This window comes from Heliangelus exortis, chromosome 7 (assembly GCF_036169615.1).
Source record: "Heliangelus exortis chromosome 7, bHelExo1.hap1, whole genome shotgun sequence".
Taxonomy (NCBI): domain Eukaryota; kingdom Metazoa; phylum Chordata; class Aves; order Apodiformes; family Trochilidae; genus Heliangelus; species Heliangelus exortis.
Genome location: NC_092428.1, coordinates 9,224,549 through 9,239,680, shown reverse-complemented (window position 1 = coordinate 9,239,680; position 15,132 = coordinate 9,224,549). Strand labels below are relative to the sequence as shown.

Below are 15,132 nucleotides of genomic sequence, written 5' to 3'. Positions count from 1 at the left end.
TTAAAGACTCGTTATTTGCTTTGGAAGTTTTTAAAGATGGTCTTAAGGTTTTGGGGTTTTTTTTTCTTAACCTTTCCTTCACAAGGCTCCCAAGTGCATTATTTGAAGAGACATTTGAAGGTATATCAAGGGAAAAACAAAACCCAAAATCCCACAAATTAATTTAAACTCTCCCAGTATTATGCTTTGATGAAGGAGTTCTACACAATGCATTTTGTGAAAATGCTTTAAATTGGGAGATTAAATTATTATTGAATAATTATGCAGGCAACCCTTCATGTTATCAACATTAAAACCAGTTTTTAAATAATCAAATTTTAATATGGCAAAGTATTCAAAATTACCTCAAGAATTCTACCTGTAAGTTTTGCAAATCACTCATGGTATGGTTTCTCAGAATAAATCACTCCAATTGCCATTAGAAAATTAGTCAGTCCCATGCAAATCTGAAAAAAAATTACGCTGTATTTCTGATTTGTTTAGACAAGACTACTGAAATGCAGTAGAGCCAGGCTACTAAAACACAACCCAGCAAGACAATTACTTACAGAATAGAAATTGGAATAAATGGTATGATATACCAGAGTGATGTCCTGACCTATTTATGCATTTGGCTTGAATTCATAAAATATTTTGCATGTTTCTTCTGCTTTGTGCAAAAATTTATGGCTTATATTTAAATATAGTATCATTTAAATTAAAGTATAAGGTATGATGTTGAAACAATAGCACAAATCACACTTCTTAATCTTGGCTTCCAAATGGGCTGCATGATGCTTGCTCTTAATGGACTGCCAGGGTCATAATTATGGTATCTGTGATTGAGCAGGTGAAGCATTTTGGGTTGTGCAGGTTGTTGTTATTTTATATGGGTACAGTGTACTGTACAGACGTGTGTGCTGTTGTTAGTGTACTTCAAAGTTCTTCGTGCTGTTTTATCAGACTCCTGAAAATCCAGAGCCAATTGAAAAATCACAGTAGAAGGAAAAGGCTGTTAAGCTTTAGCAAATTGTTTTACAAAGAAGTTAATACTCAAAAAGGACAAAATATCACTTGAGTTTTATGTATGTCAAATTTGTTTGGAAAAGAATCTCTGGAATAGACTCAGTTTTGTAAGATCTTAATCTGAAATAAATCATGCCCAGTGTTCTCTGCAACCATGGATGAATGCAGGAAATGATGCTATTGTGCAACTTGATGAACAGAATCCAGAGGGTAACACTGCAGGAACACTTACATACCTGCAGGTATACAATAAGAAAACAGGGTGCTAATGTCATACAGTCTTGAAAACTTACTTTTTACAATTTTTATATATACACTCCAGTTCAATATCTAGGACATAGTGACAGCAGCAAAAAAACCCTAAACCCATGGTGTCTGAATATTCTTCAAAAGTCTTTATAAATTATTGCTAGTAACTTACTTTAAATACCTACATATACAAAACCCTAAACTTTTAAAGCCTAATTAACTATAAAAATCTACAAATTGTCCTTACCATTGTTTTTCTTTTGCTCTTTTTTAATGCATTGATCCTCATGAGCAGCTAACAGAAAAGGTAATGTATGCTACTTTAAAAAAATCTACATCTTGTTTTCTTGTAAATGAGATCTCCAACTGAAAAATCAATACACTAATACTGGCTCCGAAGTTAGCATTGTAAGCGTGTGGATAACAACAGTGATCTCTGAAAGTGTTTAGCTACAATCAAATCCAATTTAGGGAAAATATGCAAGACTGAAATAATAACCCCTAGATATTAAAAAAAAAACCAAACACCTCACAATTGACAATCTTAAATACTTTAAAACTCAAATTTAGACCAACTAAAATATGTTTTCAGGGGCAAATAATTATATTCTGCAATCTCTATGGATAAATACAGAAAATAGCACTCTGTTGAGCAAAGTGCTTATCAGACTTAAGTGGATAAAAATATAGAAAATCCCAAAGAAATACTGAATTAGTGGAATGCACAGATTGCAAGCATCTAGGGTTTTGTGAGGCTCATCCTGGTACTGTTTTTAAGAGGGCAAGGCTCACTGCTCTTTGTCCACTGCATTTGATAAACATTAAGGAAGAACTCCAACTAAAACTTTGTCACAATAAAATCTCCACTGGTTTTCATGAAATTCGTTTAGAGAAGTTACAGTTCTATCCCAGTGTTACTATATGGCTACAGTTTTGAAATAATTGCAAATCCTGGAAGCAAATTTTCACATTTATCACTCAGGAAAAAGTTTTCAACATGTTCATTGTTGTTTACAGTCATGCAGTTCCTAAATACCAGGTATGAAGGTGCTTTTCCTTGACAGCTGAAACAACTGCAGTGCTAAGTGCACATTCACTTCCTTTGACTTAAGTACTCTAGAACTGAGGTGGCACTGCTGGAAGATGGAGGAAATACACAGACCTCCAGAAATCAGTCCTTTGAGATAGGTATCTGGATACCAGTAATTAATTGCTTGATAAGGGCTGGCTGTTGACTATCAGCACAGCTGGATTATAGCTGAGATGCCTAAACTCGGGTAAGAGAAGTTCCATCTTTTTAGCCTTAGTATTTGTTATAATTCTTTTATGATTAACTTAAATATTACTTAACTGATGGTAAGTTTTAGAGTACACTTAATTTTTCATTATTTCTCCTGTACTGAATGATATAACAGAGACTTTGATATAACAGAAACTTTATCTCCCAGTAAGACATTCTATTTGCTTTTCTTCAAGGAGGAAGAAATTGTTGATTGGTGGAGCAAATTTTATGCTTCAGTAGGAGAACATGAAAAATGTGGACATTATATTCAAAAAGGATATGACACTTTAAAGGTAGTGCTCAGGAGAAAATAATATATCTCGATGTTTCTAGGCCCAAAACCTGGTCTGAGCTGTCCTTCAAACTTTAACTATGCATGATTTCTTGCAAATGTCCATTACTAATTCATGTGGTGAAATGAAGGTTTTAAGAAGATTTTTGGTTCTTTTCTAACTACTCTTATTAAGAGATGTATTCGGAGTTTAATGTAACCCTCAGTCAAATGGAATTTTGACTTCTTTTGGTGCCAGACAGATTCTGAATAAACTGAGAAACCAGAAAAACAGAGGATCAGCACTCTTACTGTCTGTTGGTTAAGACCTGATGGCAGACCACTTTCATTTCTCATCTAATACACTTAATGAAGAAAGCAAAGATAAGTTTGTGAAATGCTATTTATTGCTTTTAACAAGGCCCCTAATAGAAGCTTCACAGCGTGTTCTCCACATCGCCTTTGTTTCTACTTTCCATACAATTTCTAAACTGCACTTTTCAGATTTTTATACTTCTTTTTTTATTATTTTTTTTTTTAGGTATATGACTGTGAATTGGAAAAAGTACCCGAATTTAATAGCTTAACAGACTTCTGTGATACATTTAAACTACACAGAGGCAAATCTGAGGATAGTGATGATCCACCAGTGGTTGGGGAATTCAAGGTAACTTTCAAATAATGCACAAGAACAAATTGCTAGATGAAGTCTTTTGTATGTAAGTGATTATTATTTAAGTCTACATGCAAGTATTTCAGCTCCAATAGTGATGCATGTGTTAAGGGGGGGGCAACACATGCCTGTAACTACTTAGGTATAGGCCCTTCTTTTTCAAGGAAGTTACAGCTATACATTTCTCACACTAAATGCTCATTTAAAAGAAATATTACTGTGGAAGAGAACCTTTTGGATAACCACTTGAACAAGGCTAAAGATTGACCAGCAGATGTTATGAGCAAAGTACATTTTTAGAATTAATTTGCCAAAGGTATTTTGTACTACTTCTGTGACTCTCTATGACTTTTAAAGAGTAAGAAAATGTTAACATTTTATGTAAAAAAGCAACCAACCCACCAAAAAAACCCCAAAACTCCCAAACATTAAATGATGCTTTTGTATAGAGAAACAACTATGAAATGTTAAGTATTCTCAACTGGAGCAGACTGAGTAATTGTGTTGAAATTAAAAGAGCTGTATTAAATCTGGTAAGGGTATAACCTTGCATTTGGAGTAAGTCAAACAGAAGACTTCTAAGTGACTGTGGATCAGGCTATAATTTTGCTATTCCTATATGCCATGCAGTGTGTACAGGATAAATAAGAGAAAAAACAAACTTAGCAGAATGACTTATCTACATTTATTTTGATTGTATCTTTGTATTATTTTTTAGGGATCCTTTAAAATCTATGCATTACCTGATGATCCCACTGTTCCAGCTCCTCCTCGCCAGTTCCGTGAGCTGCCAGACAGCGGGCCCCAGGAGTGCATTGTGCGGATTTATATTGTTCGAGGTCTGCACCTTCAACCCCAGGATAATAATGGGCTGGTGAGACTTTTTGCTTCTGGAATGTCTGTAAGCTCACTGTCTTGTCAACTGTTGCTTAACAATATTTTTTTTATGTTTTAAATAGTGTGATCCTTATATAAAAATATCTCTAAGTAAAAAAGTAATTGAAGACAGAGATAGTTACGTGCCTAATACTCTCAACCCAATTTTTGGCAGGTAACAAACTTTTTTGTATTTTCAACTTGAATCTTTCAACTTACTCTTTGGGCTGCTTTCCTAATTTTTAAGATAAACCATTCTTTGAAATATCCAATGCTTTAATAATAGTTATATACTGACAGTTAATTGTGAATAAACTTGAATAAGGCATTTGAAATAAGTCCATTGGAATGGACTGCCCAGGGAACTGGTGGAGTCACTGTCCCTGGAGGTGTTTAAGGAAAGGCTGGATGTGGCACCATTTTGTGGCCATGATCTAGGTGATGTGGTAGTGTTAGGTCACAGGCAGGACTTGATGATCTCAGAGGTCTTTTCCAGCCCCAATAATTCTGTGATTCTGTGATTTCCCATTTAAATCACTGGACAACACAAGTGATTGGCTATTCTAGATTTTTCTATATCACATGGGTAAATTGCACAAAGTCAAGCAATGTCTATACCTTAAATATGCCCTGTGTTGTTCACAGAAGAATGGCCAAACATGCTTACAGAATATGGAAGACATTTTAAGTCTGAAAGCTCTGTGGATGTCATGATGAGTGACTGGCTTAATGTATTCCCAGTACATTGGTCTTTCCTTCAAAGGCTAATGCTAGCTTTGAAATATATGAAAATACGAACTAGGAATGGAGAGGCTACATCATGTTTAAAATTACTAATGAAATTCTGAGTCTATTTTGGTGTCCAGAGCAAGAGGAGGATTTTGGTTTGGTAGAGAGAGGAGTACTGGAAGGATTAGAAACAGTTTGGAAAGCATACTTTACCATGGTGTGCTACAGCATTTCAATTTTTCAGATATGCAAAGAAATAGACAGTGAAGAGACATTATTACAGGTACAAAGTACCTTCAAAATTCCAGGTTTTTCCAGAATGACTCTGAAAATCTAAATTTAAAAGCTAGGCTAGAAATAAAACAAACACGATGCAGGAAATAATTAACCATGGTCTATTTTACCTCACAGGTAACATACTGAACAGCAGTAGAAACCATGGGGATGCATGTATGGGAAGTAAATTCAGATAATTAATCTGAGAAGAACCTACAGCCTGTTCTGTGTAGAACAGCTAGGTGTCAGCATAGTCACTTCTATTCCTAGAAGCTAAACTTTTGGACCCCGTTTTTTAAGACTGTGTTTGTATTGTAGATAACAAAAATAAAAATTTCTAATCAAACAGAAACTATGTATTTAACAGCCATATTTTTAACAGAGTGGCTGGCAGAGCCACACAAGTTTCTTTCTCAGTCCCAATTCAATCCACTGCACAGAAAACATCTGAGGAATACATTGTGCATTAAGGAAGGATGTAGTAACTGTAGGAAGACAAGCAAACAAACTGGTGCATTAGTGGCAACTAATGCTAGATTTATCAGCATTGGAAGCATGCCTTTAATGTCTTGCAAAAGCTATTGCTCAAAAATAAACTGAAAAGTAGAGGACTTTTAGGCTTTTTATGGGGTTTTTAAGTTTGAAAATACAAAGGATTGCTCAAAAGAACAATAGTGTTAACTGGACATTTTTATGCTTAGAATGTATGAACTCAGCTGCTTCTTACCTCAAGAAAAGGATCTGAAAATTTCAGTCTATGACTATGACACATTGACTCGTGATGAAAAAGTGGGTGAAACCATAATTGATCTTGAGAACAGATTCCTTTCTCGTTATGGAGCTCACTGTGGCATCCCACAGCAGTATTGTGTGTAAGTAATTTTGTCTATTGAAAAATCTTTATCTGTAAGATCTAGCTCCCAGTTTCTCTAAAAAATCTCTGTGTTTCCTTCATCTTAATTATTTGCTTAAAAAGCAATGCTATGGCTTCCGCTGGATTTTTGTTGTGCTCACTCTATCATCTGATTTCCAAGTTAAGCTACAAAGTCTCCAGGAAAGCCTTTACTGAAAACCACATCAAACATTTTAATAGTCTTTTTATGTTGTAGCTGTTCTTCTGTCCAGAGAACACACACTTAACAGAATTTTCTGACCAACTCATAGAAGTTAGTATAAATACATCAGTTAGCATAAATTATTGTGCTACTTAAAGAAAAAAAAAAACCCTGTCTTGGGAGGTGATTGAGCTAGTATACAAAACTGAATCACTGTGTCAGACTCAAGTGGCCTTAATATAGGTATGCAGTTACAGTCCTGACCTTTATGAATTAGTTTAATAAATGCATCTTAGATGACGTGAAAATGTCCTGGATGTTGAGTAATTTTAGGATGTGTTACTGTTGCTTTCTTAAAAGTTCAGGTGTGAATACCTGGCGTGATCAACTAAAACCAACCCAGTTATTGAAAAATGTGGCCAGGTTTAAAGGCTATTCTCCTCCTGTCTTCTCTGAGAATGGTAGGAAGATCAACTACGGAGGACGAGACTATACTTTAGATGAAGCTGGTGAGCTTGTTCACTTACTTTATATTTGTCTTAAATTCATATTGATTCAAATATAAAATTTTCTGTTATTAATGGAAAATTAGGAAAAAATCTTTGAATTTTTTTTAATGTTGAGCAGTTTTCTGCTTAATTTTAAATATTTGGTTTGAAAACTTTTTTAAAGTTCAAATGCAAATTCTGGTCCATGACCCCTTGTTCTTTTTCCATTTATTTCATTTCAGAAGCTAACAAAGTATTGCATCAACATCTTGGTCCAGGTGAAGAGCGATTAGCCCTTCATATCCTCAGAACCCAGGGTTTGGTACCTGAACATGTGGAGACAAGGACCTTATATAGCACCTTTCAGCCCAACATCTCCCAGGTACCAAAATTTATTTACAGATTTTTGAATACAGAAGTTGAGTATTCCTGCACTTATACAATGCTGTTAATAGAGTGGCATCGCTCAGGATAAAGGGGGCTACAAATTAATATTCTTTGGCCAAGAAACTAAAGCAGATTAGTCTAGAAAAATAACAAAATGCAGTTATGTTTTGCCATTAGGGTTAGTGGCCATTGGTGGCATCAAATGCCACTTTAAATACTGACAGAGTAGAAATTGGGAATAGATATACTTATGAATTACTGAAATTAACTGGAATATGTGCTTTATTCCTCACCAACAATAAAGGAGACAACCTGGCTAAGAGCTTCCTAGCTACAGTCAGCAAATGAGACCAAACTTGCCATTTCTCTGCAGGGTCCAATCGTGCTCTCTGTTAGAGAGGACAAAAGTCTAACATTTGCTTTCTAGCAATTACTAACTCACCAGTGGTTGTTATTTTGAGAGAGTTTCTGCAGCAACCATAAGACTTATCTGCAAAAATAAAGGGGCTTGCATTTGAAACAGAATGTAAAATCTGCAGAGGTTGCTTTACTTCAGCAAGTTAAGGTTAAGGTTAAGGTTAAGGTTAAGGGGAGCAATCACCTACACCGGGTAGGCCACCAGCTGGGAACTGTCAGCCACATGTGTAACACTGTTACTTAACACTGCCTCTCAGGGAACAGGAACTTGGACTTACATGAAAGGTATTTAGGCACCTAACTTGCACTGAATTAACTCAGAATTAATGTCCCCAACATATTCTGAATTCTTGGCACTATTCCTTTGGTACTACACACGTCGATAAGCAGCTTTGAGGAGTTATGATGACAAACCTGTTTGCAAGAAACAATCCCTCATCTATCTTCTCCACTTGTACAGGGAAAACTCCAGATGTGGGTTGATGTTTTCCCCAAAAGCTTAGGACCTCCAGGGCCTCCCTTCAACATCACTCCCCGAAAAGCCAAGAAGTGAGTATTTGTATATATGAGGCACCATCTGGCAGCCCTGACAAAGGCAATTAAATTCTTCTTTTCCCCAAACATCTTCTCTCTTAGGTACGTCTTGCGGGTGATTGTCTGGAACACCAAAGATGTCCTTCTGGATGAAAAAAGCATCACAGGAGAAGAAATGAGTGACATTTACGTGAAGGGGTAGGAGCATCCTGTCATGTAACACAAATTATATTCTGTGTGTCCTGGGAATGTTTAGACCACAGGTTCCAAAAATTATTTGGCTTTTTTGCAACCACTTAATAACATAGTTACAGTACATGAAAAAAAAGCACCAGTATAGTCCCACCGCAAACACCAGACACATCTCTTTGCATTTTTTAGATGGATGCCTGGTAATGAAGAAAACAAGCAGAAAACTGATGTTCACTACCGATCACTGGATGGTGAAGGGAACTTTAACTGGAGATTTGTTTTTCCTTTTGACTATCTCCCAGCAGAGCAACTCTGCGTAGTTTCCAAAAAGGTAAATATTTCTAAAGGTTTCAATACTTAGAAAATAGATTGTAAATAGTCTGATAATTTTTGTCCCTATATACTGAAAGAAATAGTTTGGCTCAGTTCTCCATGCTTTTCTCAAACTGCTATTGTGAACAGATTGAATTTTGCCTTTGAGCCAGGAACAACAAACTGGCCACAGCTGCAGTCCCCTGTTAGCAAGAGCAAAGATTCCCAGCTCCTCAATATTTTTAGCTTACTACAACCAAAACTTCATTTCAGTCTCATCTCATCTCATCTCTAACAGGATGTTTTTATGTATGCACATCAATATTTCTTGATCTGAGATCAAGATATGCAGATCCACAGAAATCTTAGACCTTGGTTCAGCAATGCTCTCTTGTGTCAGTATCATGGAGCTATGCAAGTCCAGAGGAGGGTCACGAAGATGATGAGAGGGCTGGAGCACCTCTCCTACAAAGACAGCCTGAGAGAAATGAGGTTGTTAAGCCTAGAGAAGAGAAGACCCCAGGGAGACCTTAGAGCACCTGTCAGACCTCAGGGAAAGCTGTAGAGAGACTTTTTACAAGGGTCTGTAGCAATAGGACAGGGTGGGAACAGTTCCAAACTAAGCAGGGGTAGATTTATATTAGAAATTAGGAAGAAATTCTGTCTTGTGAAGGTGGTGGGACACTGGAACAGGTTGCCCAGGGAAGCTGTAGATGCCCCCTCTGTGAAAGTATTCAAGACCAGTTTGGATAGAGCTTTCAGCAACATGATGTACTGGAAGATGTCCATGCTCATGGGCAGTAGTTCTGGCACTAAATCACGCTTAAGGTCCCTTCCAACCCAAATCATTCTATGATTCTGGGATCCTTAATAATTGTACCAACCCCAGAATTCATAAGTACTAACAGATCACAGTTTGATTTTTAAATTGAGACCGTATCTTAATTTTTTTAAGGTAATTTGATGGTTTGTTTTTTTTTTTAATTTTAGGAACATTTCTGGAGTCTTGACAAGACAGAATTCAGAATCCCACCCAAACTGCTCATTCAAATATGGGATAATGACAAGTTCTCCTTGGATGACTATCTGGGTAAGATTTCTAAGGAAAGAATTATTGTTATCTCAAAATGAGGGATAAAACCAAACAATTTTACATTAATGCATGAGGATTATGTATACAAAGTGAGCCATTTAGCATGCAAATACGCTTCTGTTTTAGTACACAGTACAGGGTTACCTGTGCTCACGAGTGAATGAGTGAATATTCACTCAGTAATGGCCTACTGAAAGGTAAATGAAGATACTTTTAATTCAGGTAAGCCTTATCACACAGATGATAATGCACACAAAATTTAATTTGCTTCCTTCTTTAAATCAATTTACTTCAGTTGTCAGTACTGATATAAGGATGTAATTTAGATTGAGCAGTCTACTTCACACCATTATTAATTCTACTTCCCTCCATATTAATCCCTATTTTTTGTAGAGGTACTAGTCTGCAGAAAATTCTCTGCCCTATGCTGAGATACCTCCAAAGTCTTCAGCTCACATGTAAACCATATAGGCCTCAAAATCTGAGAACTAATAATTGATTTATAACCATCCTTTAAGTTGGTTACATCATGCATTTAATTATCCGAAACTATGCTCATCCTACATTGCTGTATTAGGTTATCTTCTGTTTAGGGGTGTGGAGAGAAAAAACTTCAATTAAAAAATCAACTGATCTTGCATTAAAGGAAGGGGATGGGAGCTTTCTAAGTCAGATTTATCAACACAAATGCTTTCAACACCAGCAAGATGGGCTTAAACACAGCCTGATGTGTCCCATTTCCCTGCCTCACAACATCCTCAGCTGAACAATGTAATGTGTCAGTTGATCATTTTTCCTGTATAACAAGTTCAGAGATAGAAAAGATTGTTGTTGAACCACTATGCTGTATAGTTGGCTTCATTATACAGTGCTTATTTATTTTATCCATCTCCTAGGCTTTGTGGAACTTGATTTACATAAAACAATTATTCCAGCAAAAGTTCCAGAGAAGTGCAATATAGACATGATTCCGGAATACAAGGCAGACAGTTCTCAAAAGGCTCCCAGAACCACCTCTCTCTTTGAACAAAAGTCCATGAAAGGATGGTGGCCGTGTTATGTTGAAAAGGATGGCTCCCGTATTTTAGCGGTATGGTGATTACTTCTTTCAAAAGTCCTTAAAATGTGCTCACCTTGCTTTTCAAATTATAAAGAAAGACTTTTATAGAGTCTCCTGCTTTGCTGTTAGCTTTCAGTGGACAGAGGAAGAGTAAATAGAACATTCCCTGCTCAAGTTCAGGAATTTTTCTTTCTCGATTATTTTTTGTTTTAAAATATGAGTTTAATACTTAGATTTGTTACTTTTGTTTTGAAATCTGTTTAACTTGAAGGACTCTGATGCCAGGCTGAGTCATGTTACCTTTGCTAGAGCAGTTGTTTGCCAATAGAGTTTTTGTGTGAATGAATTTATCAAGTTATTGCTTAGAAGAAACATTAGACATCCTAAATGGATTAAAGACTAAAGAAAAAAATTAAATCCAAAGCATTTTTGAACACAGCAAATATAATGTGTATACAGATCCACAAAATACAATTAATATACTGAGAAAAAGACTGAGAAACATCCCTCAGCCACAGCATTATAAAAAATGAGATGCTTAGTCTTTTGGAAAAGATGCAGTCTTTGATGTGTTCTTGAAAGAAGAGAATTGGCTTTGTTTTCCTCTTGAAAGAAGACAACTGGGGTTTTTTTACTACATTGGGAAAAAAAAGCACAAAACAATGTTTAGCTTAAAACAGAACAACAAATTAATTAGCAGAACCCAGAATGCTGGGTTTTTTTCTATTTGTGCTTCTCCGTTACTGTGTTTTGACACTGTCATTGTGAAGAAATAAGTATATTTTGAGAACGAAATGGAAAACACACATATGCAGACAGTGAGCTGATGCCAAATTCTGCTGTATTTAGTCCTGCTCAACTGCTGTTAGTGGTGTTTCAATAAGATGCTTACCTTATGCCACATGTTTTCTGAAGGGTAAAGTTGAAATGACATTGGAAGTTGTCAATGAAAAAGAAGCTGAAGAAAGGCCAGCTGGTAAAGGAAGGGATGAACCCAACATGAACCCCAAACTAGATCTACCAAAGTAAGATATTTTTCTCTCACTAGCTTGAGAAATATATAATATCTACCTATTATGATGTCCTTGACAAAATCTGTATGCAGTAAAGGGTCTATTAGACATCAGTTCTCCTTTGGTAAAACTTCATTTGTAAAAGCCAGCCTTGTTTCCTTCTGCAAGCATTAGGATAAAATGCAAGGTGGTTTCAGGATTAATGGCACACAGTTATTGAAACTACTATTCCGCAGTACAAAACTATCTGTATTTTCTTAAACCTTCAAAACAGAATGTTTTAACCTACTATGCTCTCAATTTTAAATATTCCCTGGTCTTATCGTATGAATAATACTTGTTTCTGTTAAAATGCAGCCGACCAGATACTTCCTTCCTTTGGTTTACAAATCCCTGCAAGACCATGAAATTTATTGTGTGGCGAAGGTATAAATGTCTCTTTATAGGCCTTATCATCTTGCTGATCTTACTCCTGTTTGTAGCAGTACTCCTCTACTCATTGCCGGTGAGTTTTCTAAATGTTACTGTTCTCAGCTGTGGTATGAAGCTACCTTGTGTATGAGTCATGAACCCAAAGGAGAGATTCTGTCTATTCATTTTAAGCAGGGAGATAGGGATTATACCTGTCAAAAGTTTCAACTGATTTTTATTGAGAAACAATGTAAAATTATGTTAAAACTAACCTATTAACTAAAGATGGAGTGAAATAGTTCTTTAGAAGTGTTGGTAACATAAATAGTTATAGATTAATTATATCCTAATAGATGCTAATAGATGGTTTAGTCTGAATTTCAGTTGGTGTTATTCTGAAGTATCGTACTCATTCTTAGAGTATTTTATCTGAAATTACCCTGAATACATTCCAATCCATTTTGATAACTTAAATGTCTTTTACAAAGCTACACTGAAATATTTTGTGTACATCTATCTAACTCTTGTTTATTCCCTCATTCCCCAACAGAACTATTTGTCAATGAAGATTGTGAAACCAATTTAAAGAAAAGTTTTTTACCTCATCTTTTTAAATAGTAATGAGGTTTCGCCTCAGGCTGCGAACCAAATTCAGCAAGGCTCTCCATCCTTTTTATCTCCTAGTATTTGGAACTGTAAAATAGATAAGTAAGAATTTAACTAAGGTTAGCCAAGGTTCAAGGGGTCATGACAGCTGTTTTCAAAAACCAAGGGATAAACCCCCTCATGTTTCATGCACATTTTTTCTACTTCAGTAGTATCTACACATTGTGAAATTCTGACTTCATTGCTTTTAAGCTAGATTTTTCATAAAAATCTCTCAGGATACTGCCTGCTATTTTTAATGGACACTTGCCTTTGAGAATTCCTTTCTTCTGGGCATAGTTTGAAACTTTGCATTTTAACTTAATGAAAAAGAAGCACTCAAAATTATGTATACCAAAGAAACCTCATAATGAAATCAAAGAGAAGGGTCAGACATTGTTTCTAGAAAAGTTTTCAGCATCATGCTGCTTAAAAATTCTTACTTACTGCACTGTAGGTGTGACAGTGCTAGATTTGTATCTTGACAACAGCTGCACGTGCGTAGAAATAAATAGTATACTGCTTACTCAGTACAATCTACAAATGTTTAAATAAAGTTATCCACAAGTAAATGCAAGTTTCCAGTTTTCTGTAAGTATGGCAAAACTAAAATGCATTACATATTGAATAGTGTCTATTAGAGAATGTAATGCCACACATATGGAGTAAAAGATATTTTACTGTTATCTTCACAGTGAAGAATATAGAAATACTTCTGCACAAAGTTCTACTGAATTTCTTTCCTTAAAAGAAATTTTCTTTCTCTAATAAAATTTGTTGAATAATTTCAGTATACTATTTGTATTTAGAGCTGATCTTGAATTAAAACATGAGGATACACAACCTAGAGTAAACTCTTGTTTGAAGTCTCATCTGCACATGGGAAGTATTTCATTTAGCCTCGGTCTCCTCACGTCAGACACAGAAAAAAATAATCTGCACTTAAAGTCAGGTTATAACCTGTGACTTTAACTCACTTTGATGGAGGGCCAAAGCAGCAGTGTCATTCTGAACATTCTCTGATGCTTAAAACAAAGGAAATCTGCAACAAAACCTGAAATCAGCGTTAACTTATGACTGTCACACTCTTGACTGAATAAAGGCTTCAGCTGTCTTTAAAAAGATGACAAAAATAACTGCAAGGATGAAGCGGAGCCTTGGAAAATCTCTGTCAATTCATTTAGTGGCACACTTAAGGCTTTCTCCTAGCATTGTATGCACTTGTCAGGCAAAATAAGTAAATAATACTGACTTAATTCGTTCAACTAAAGCTAGAATAAAAGTAATACATAAAGAAATTTCCAGAACATGAAGTCCCAGTGTCTACAGTGGAACAAGTGGAAGTCACCCTTACAGAGAGATAGCAGCAACCTTATTTTTGGGTTTTAAAGAAACTCGCAAGGATCGACCTATGAATGAGAGCTCAGAGCTAGAACTACTCACCATCCAGATGGATTGTCCCTTCAGTAATGACCACTCCAGAAGTAATTGGCAATTTGCATGAGCTAATGTTTGATCAGCCACTGTTAACATTTCTCTCAATCAATGCCATAAATCTTACAGATAGTAAAAATCGCATAATCCTTATTTTCATTGTAAGACAAGAAAGTGTGTTGCCACTAAGGGCTGGAACTGGAAAGCAATTGACTTGAAAAAGTATTCTCCAGAAAACAATTATGAAATGGAGCAGAGATCTGAGCAAGCCTCTCCCCTAGCATTTGAAGAGTGGCTTCACAGGTACACTGCCCTTCTGAGTTGAGTTCACGCTCACAAATTCCTTTGTGTCCAAGCATGCATAGGCTTGACAGTTTCACTACAATTAGGCAATGCTACCTCTCAGCAACAAATGAAAGAAAACACCTGTTCACAAGAAAGAAAACGTGATCAATAATATTTACATACAATGCTAGTCAAATTTGCAATCCCTGGTGTACCTACTGTGGGTGACTCCAACATAGAGTAGCTTATTGCCTAGTTCAAACTGCTCGCTAAGATTTAGCCCTGTGTAGGGAACAGCTTTATGCTGTTCTTGTTCTGCCTTGACTACTGGGATGTTTGCTGTGGCCAGGACAACTCTGTACTACCACGGTTGCAGCAACTTAGGCAAACATCCTTTGAGGCCACAGAAAAATGGCAGAATGTAGATGTGCCTGATATAACTCTT

At 36.0% G+C, this 15,132-nt stretch overlaps 1 protein-coding gene across 5 annotated transcripts in view; it reads left to right on the top strand.

Annotated features, from left to right (window-relative positions):
• MYOF (myoferlin) overlaps nucleotides 1–13,540 on the top strand; it is a 68,377-nt gene extending 54,837 nt beyond the window's left edge. For 3 of the 5 annotated variants that reach the window (XM_071748683.1, XM_071748681.1, XM_071748684.1), the window contains 16 exons: nucleotides 1,550–1,561; nucleotides 2,731–2,829; nucleotides 3,349–3,474; nucleotides 4,199–4,354; nucleotides 4,440–4,531; nucleotides 6,063–6,233; nucleotides 6,777–6,925; nucleotides 7,147–7,286; nucleotides 8,169–8,257; nucleotides 8,345–8,440; nucleotides 8,624–8,765; nucleotides 9,737–9,836; nucleotides 10,736–10,929; nucleotides 11,815–11,924; nucleotides 12,270–12,417; nucleotides 12,874–13,540. In XM_071748683.1, coding sequence (XP_071604784.1) covers nucleotides 1,550–1,561; nucleotides 2,731–2,829; nucleotides 3,349–3,474; nucleotides 4,199–4,354; nucleotides 4,440–4,531; nucleotides 6,063–6,233; nucleotides 6,777–6,925; nucleotides 7,147–7,286; nucleotides 8,169–8,257; nucleotides 8,345–8,440; nucleotides 8,624–8,765; nucleotides 9,737–9,836; nucleotides 10,736–10,929; nucleotides 11,815–11,924; nucleotides 12,270–12,417; nucleotides 12,874–12,909 — 1,860 coding nt within the window. In that variant the 3' untranslated portion in view covers nucleotides 12,910–13,540. Of the gene's footprint in view, nucleotides 1–1,549; nucleotides 1,562–2,730; nucleotides 2,830–3,348; nucleotides 3,475–4,198; nucleotides 4,355–4,439; nucleotides 4,532–6,062; nucleotides 6,234–6,776; nucleotides 6,926–7,146; nucleotides 7,287–8,168; nucleotides 8,258–8,344; nucleotides 8,441–8,623; nucleotides 8,766–9,736; nucleotides 9,837–10,735; nucleotides 10,930–11,814; nucleotides 11,925–12,269; nucleotides 12,418–12,873 lie in introns of those variants that run through there. The other 2 variants (XM_071748682.1, XM_071748686.1) reach the window with 2 other exon arrangements.
• The last annotated feature ends 1,592 nt before the right edge of the window (nucleotides 13,541–15,132 follow it).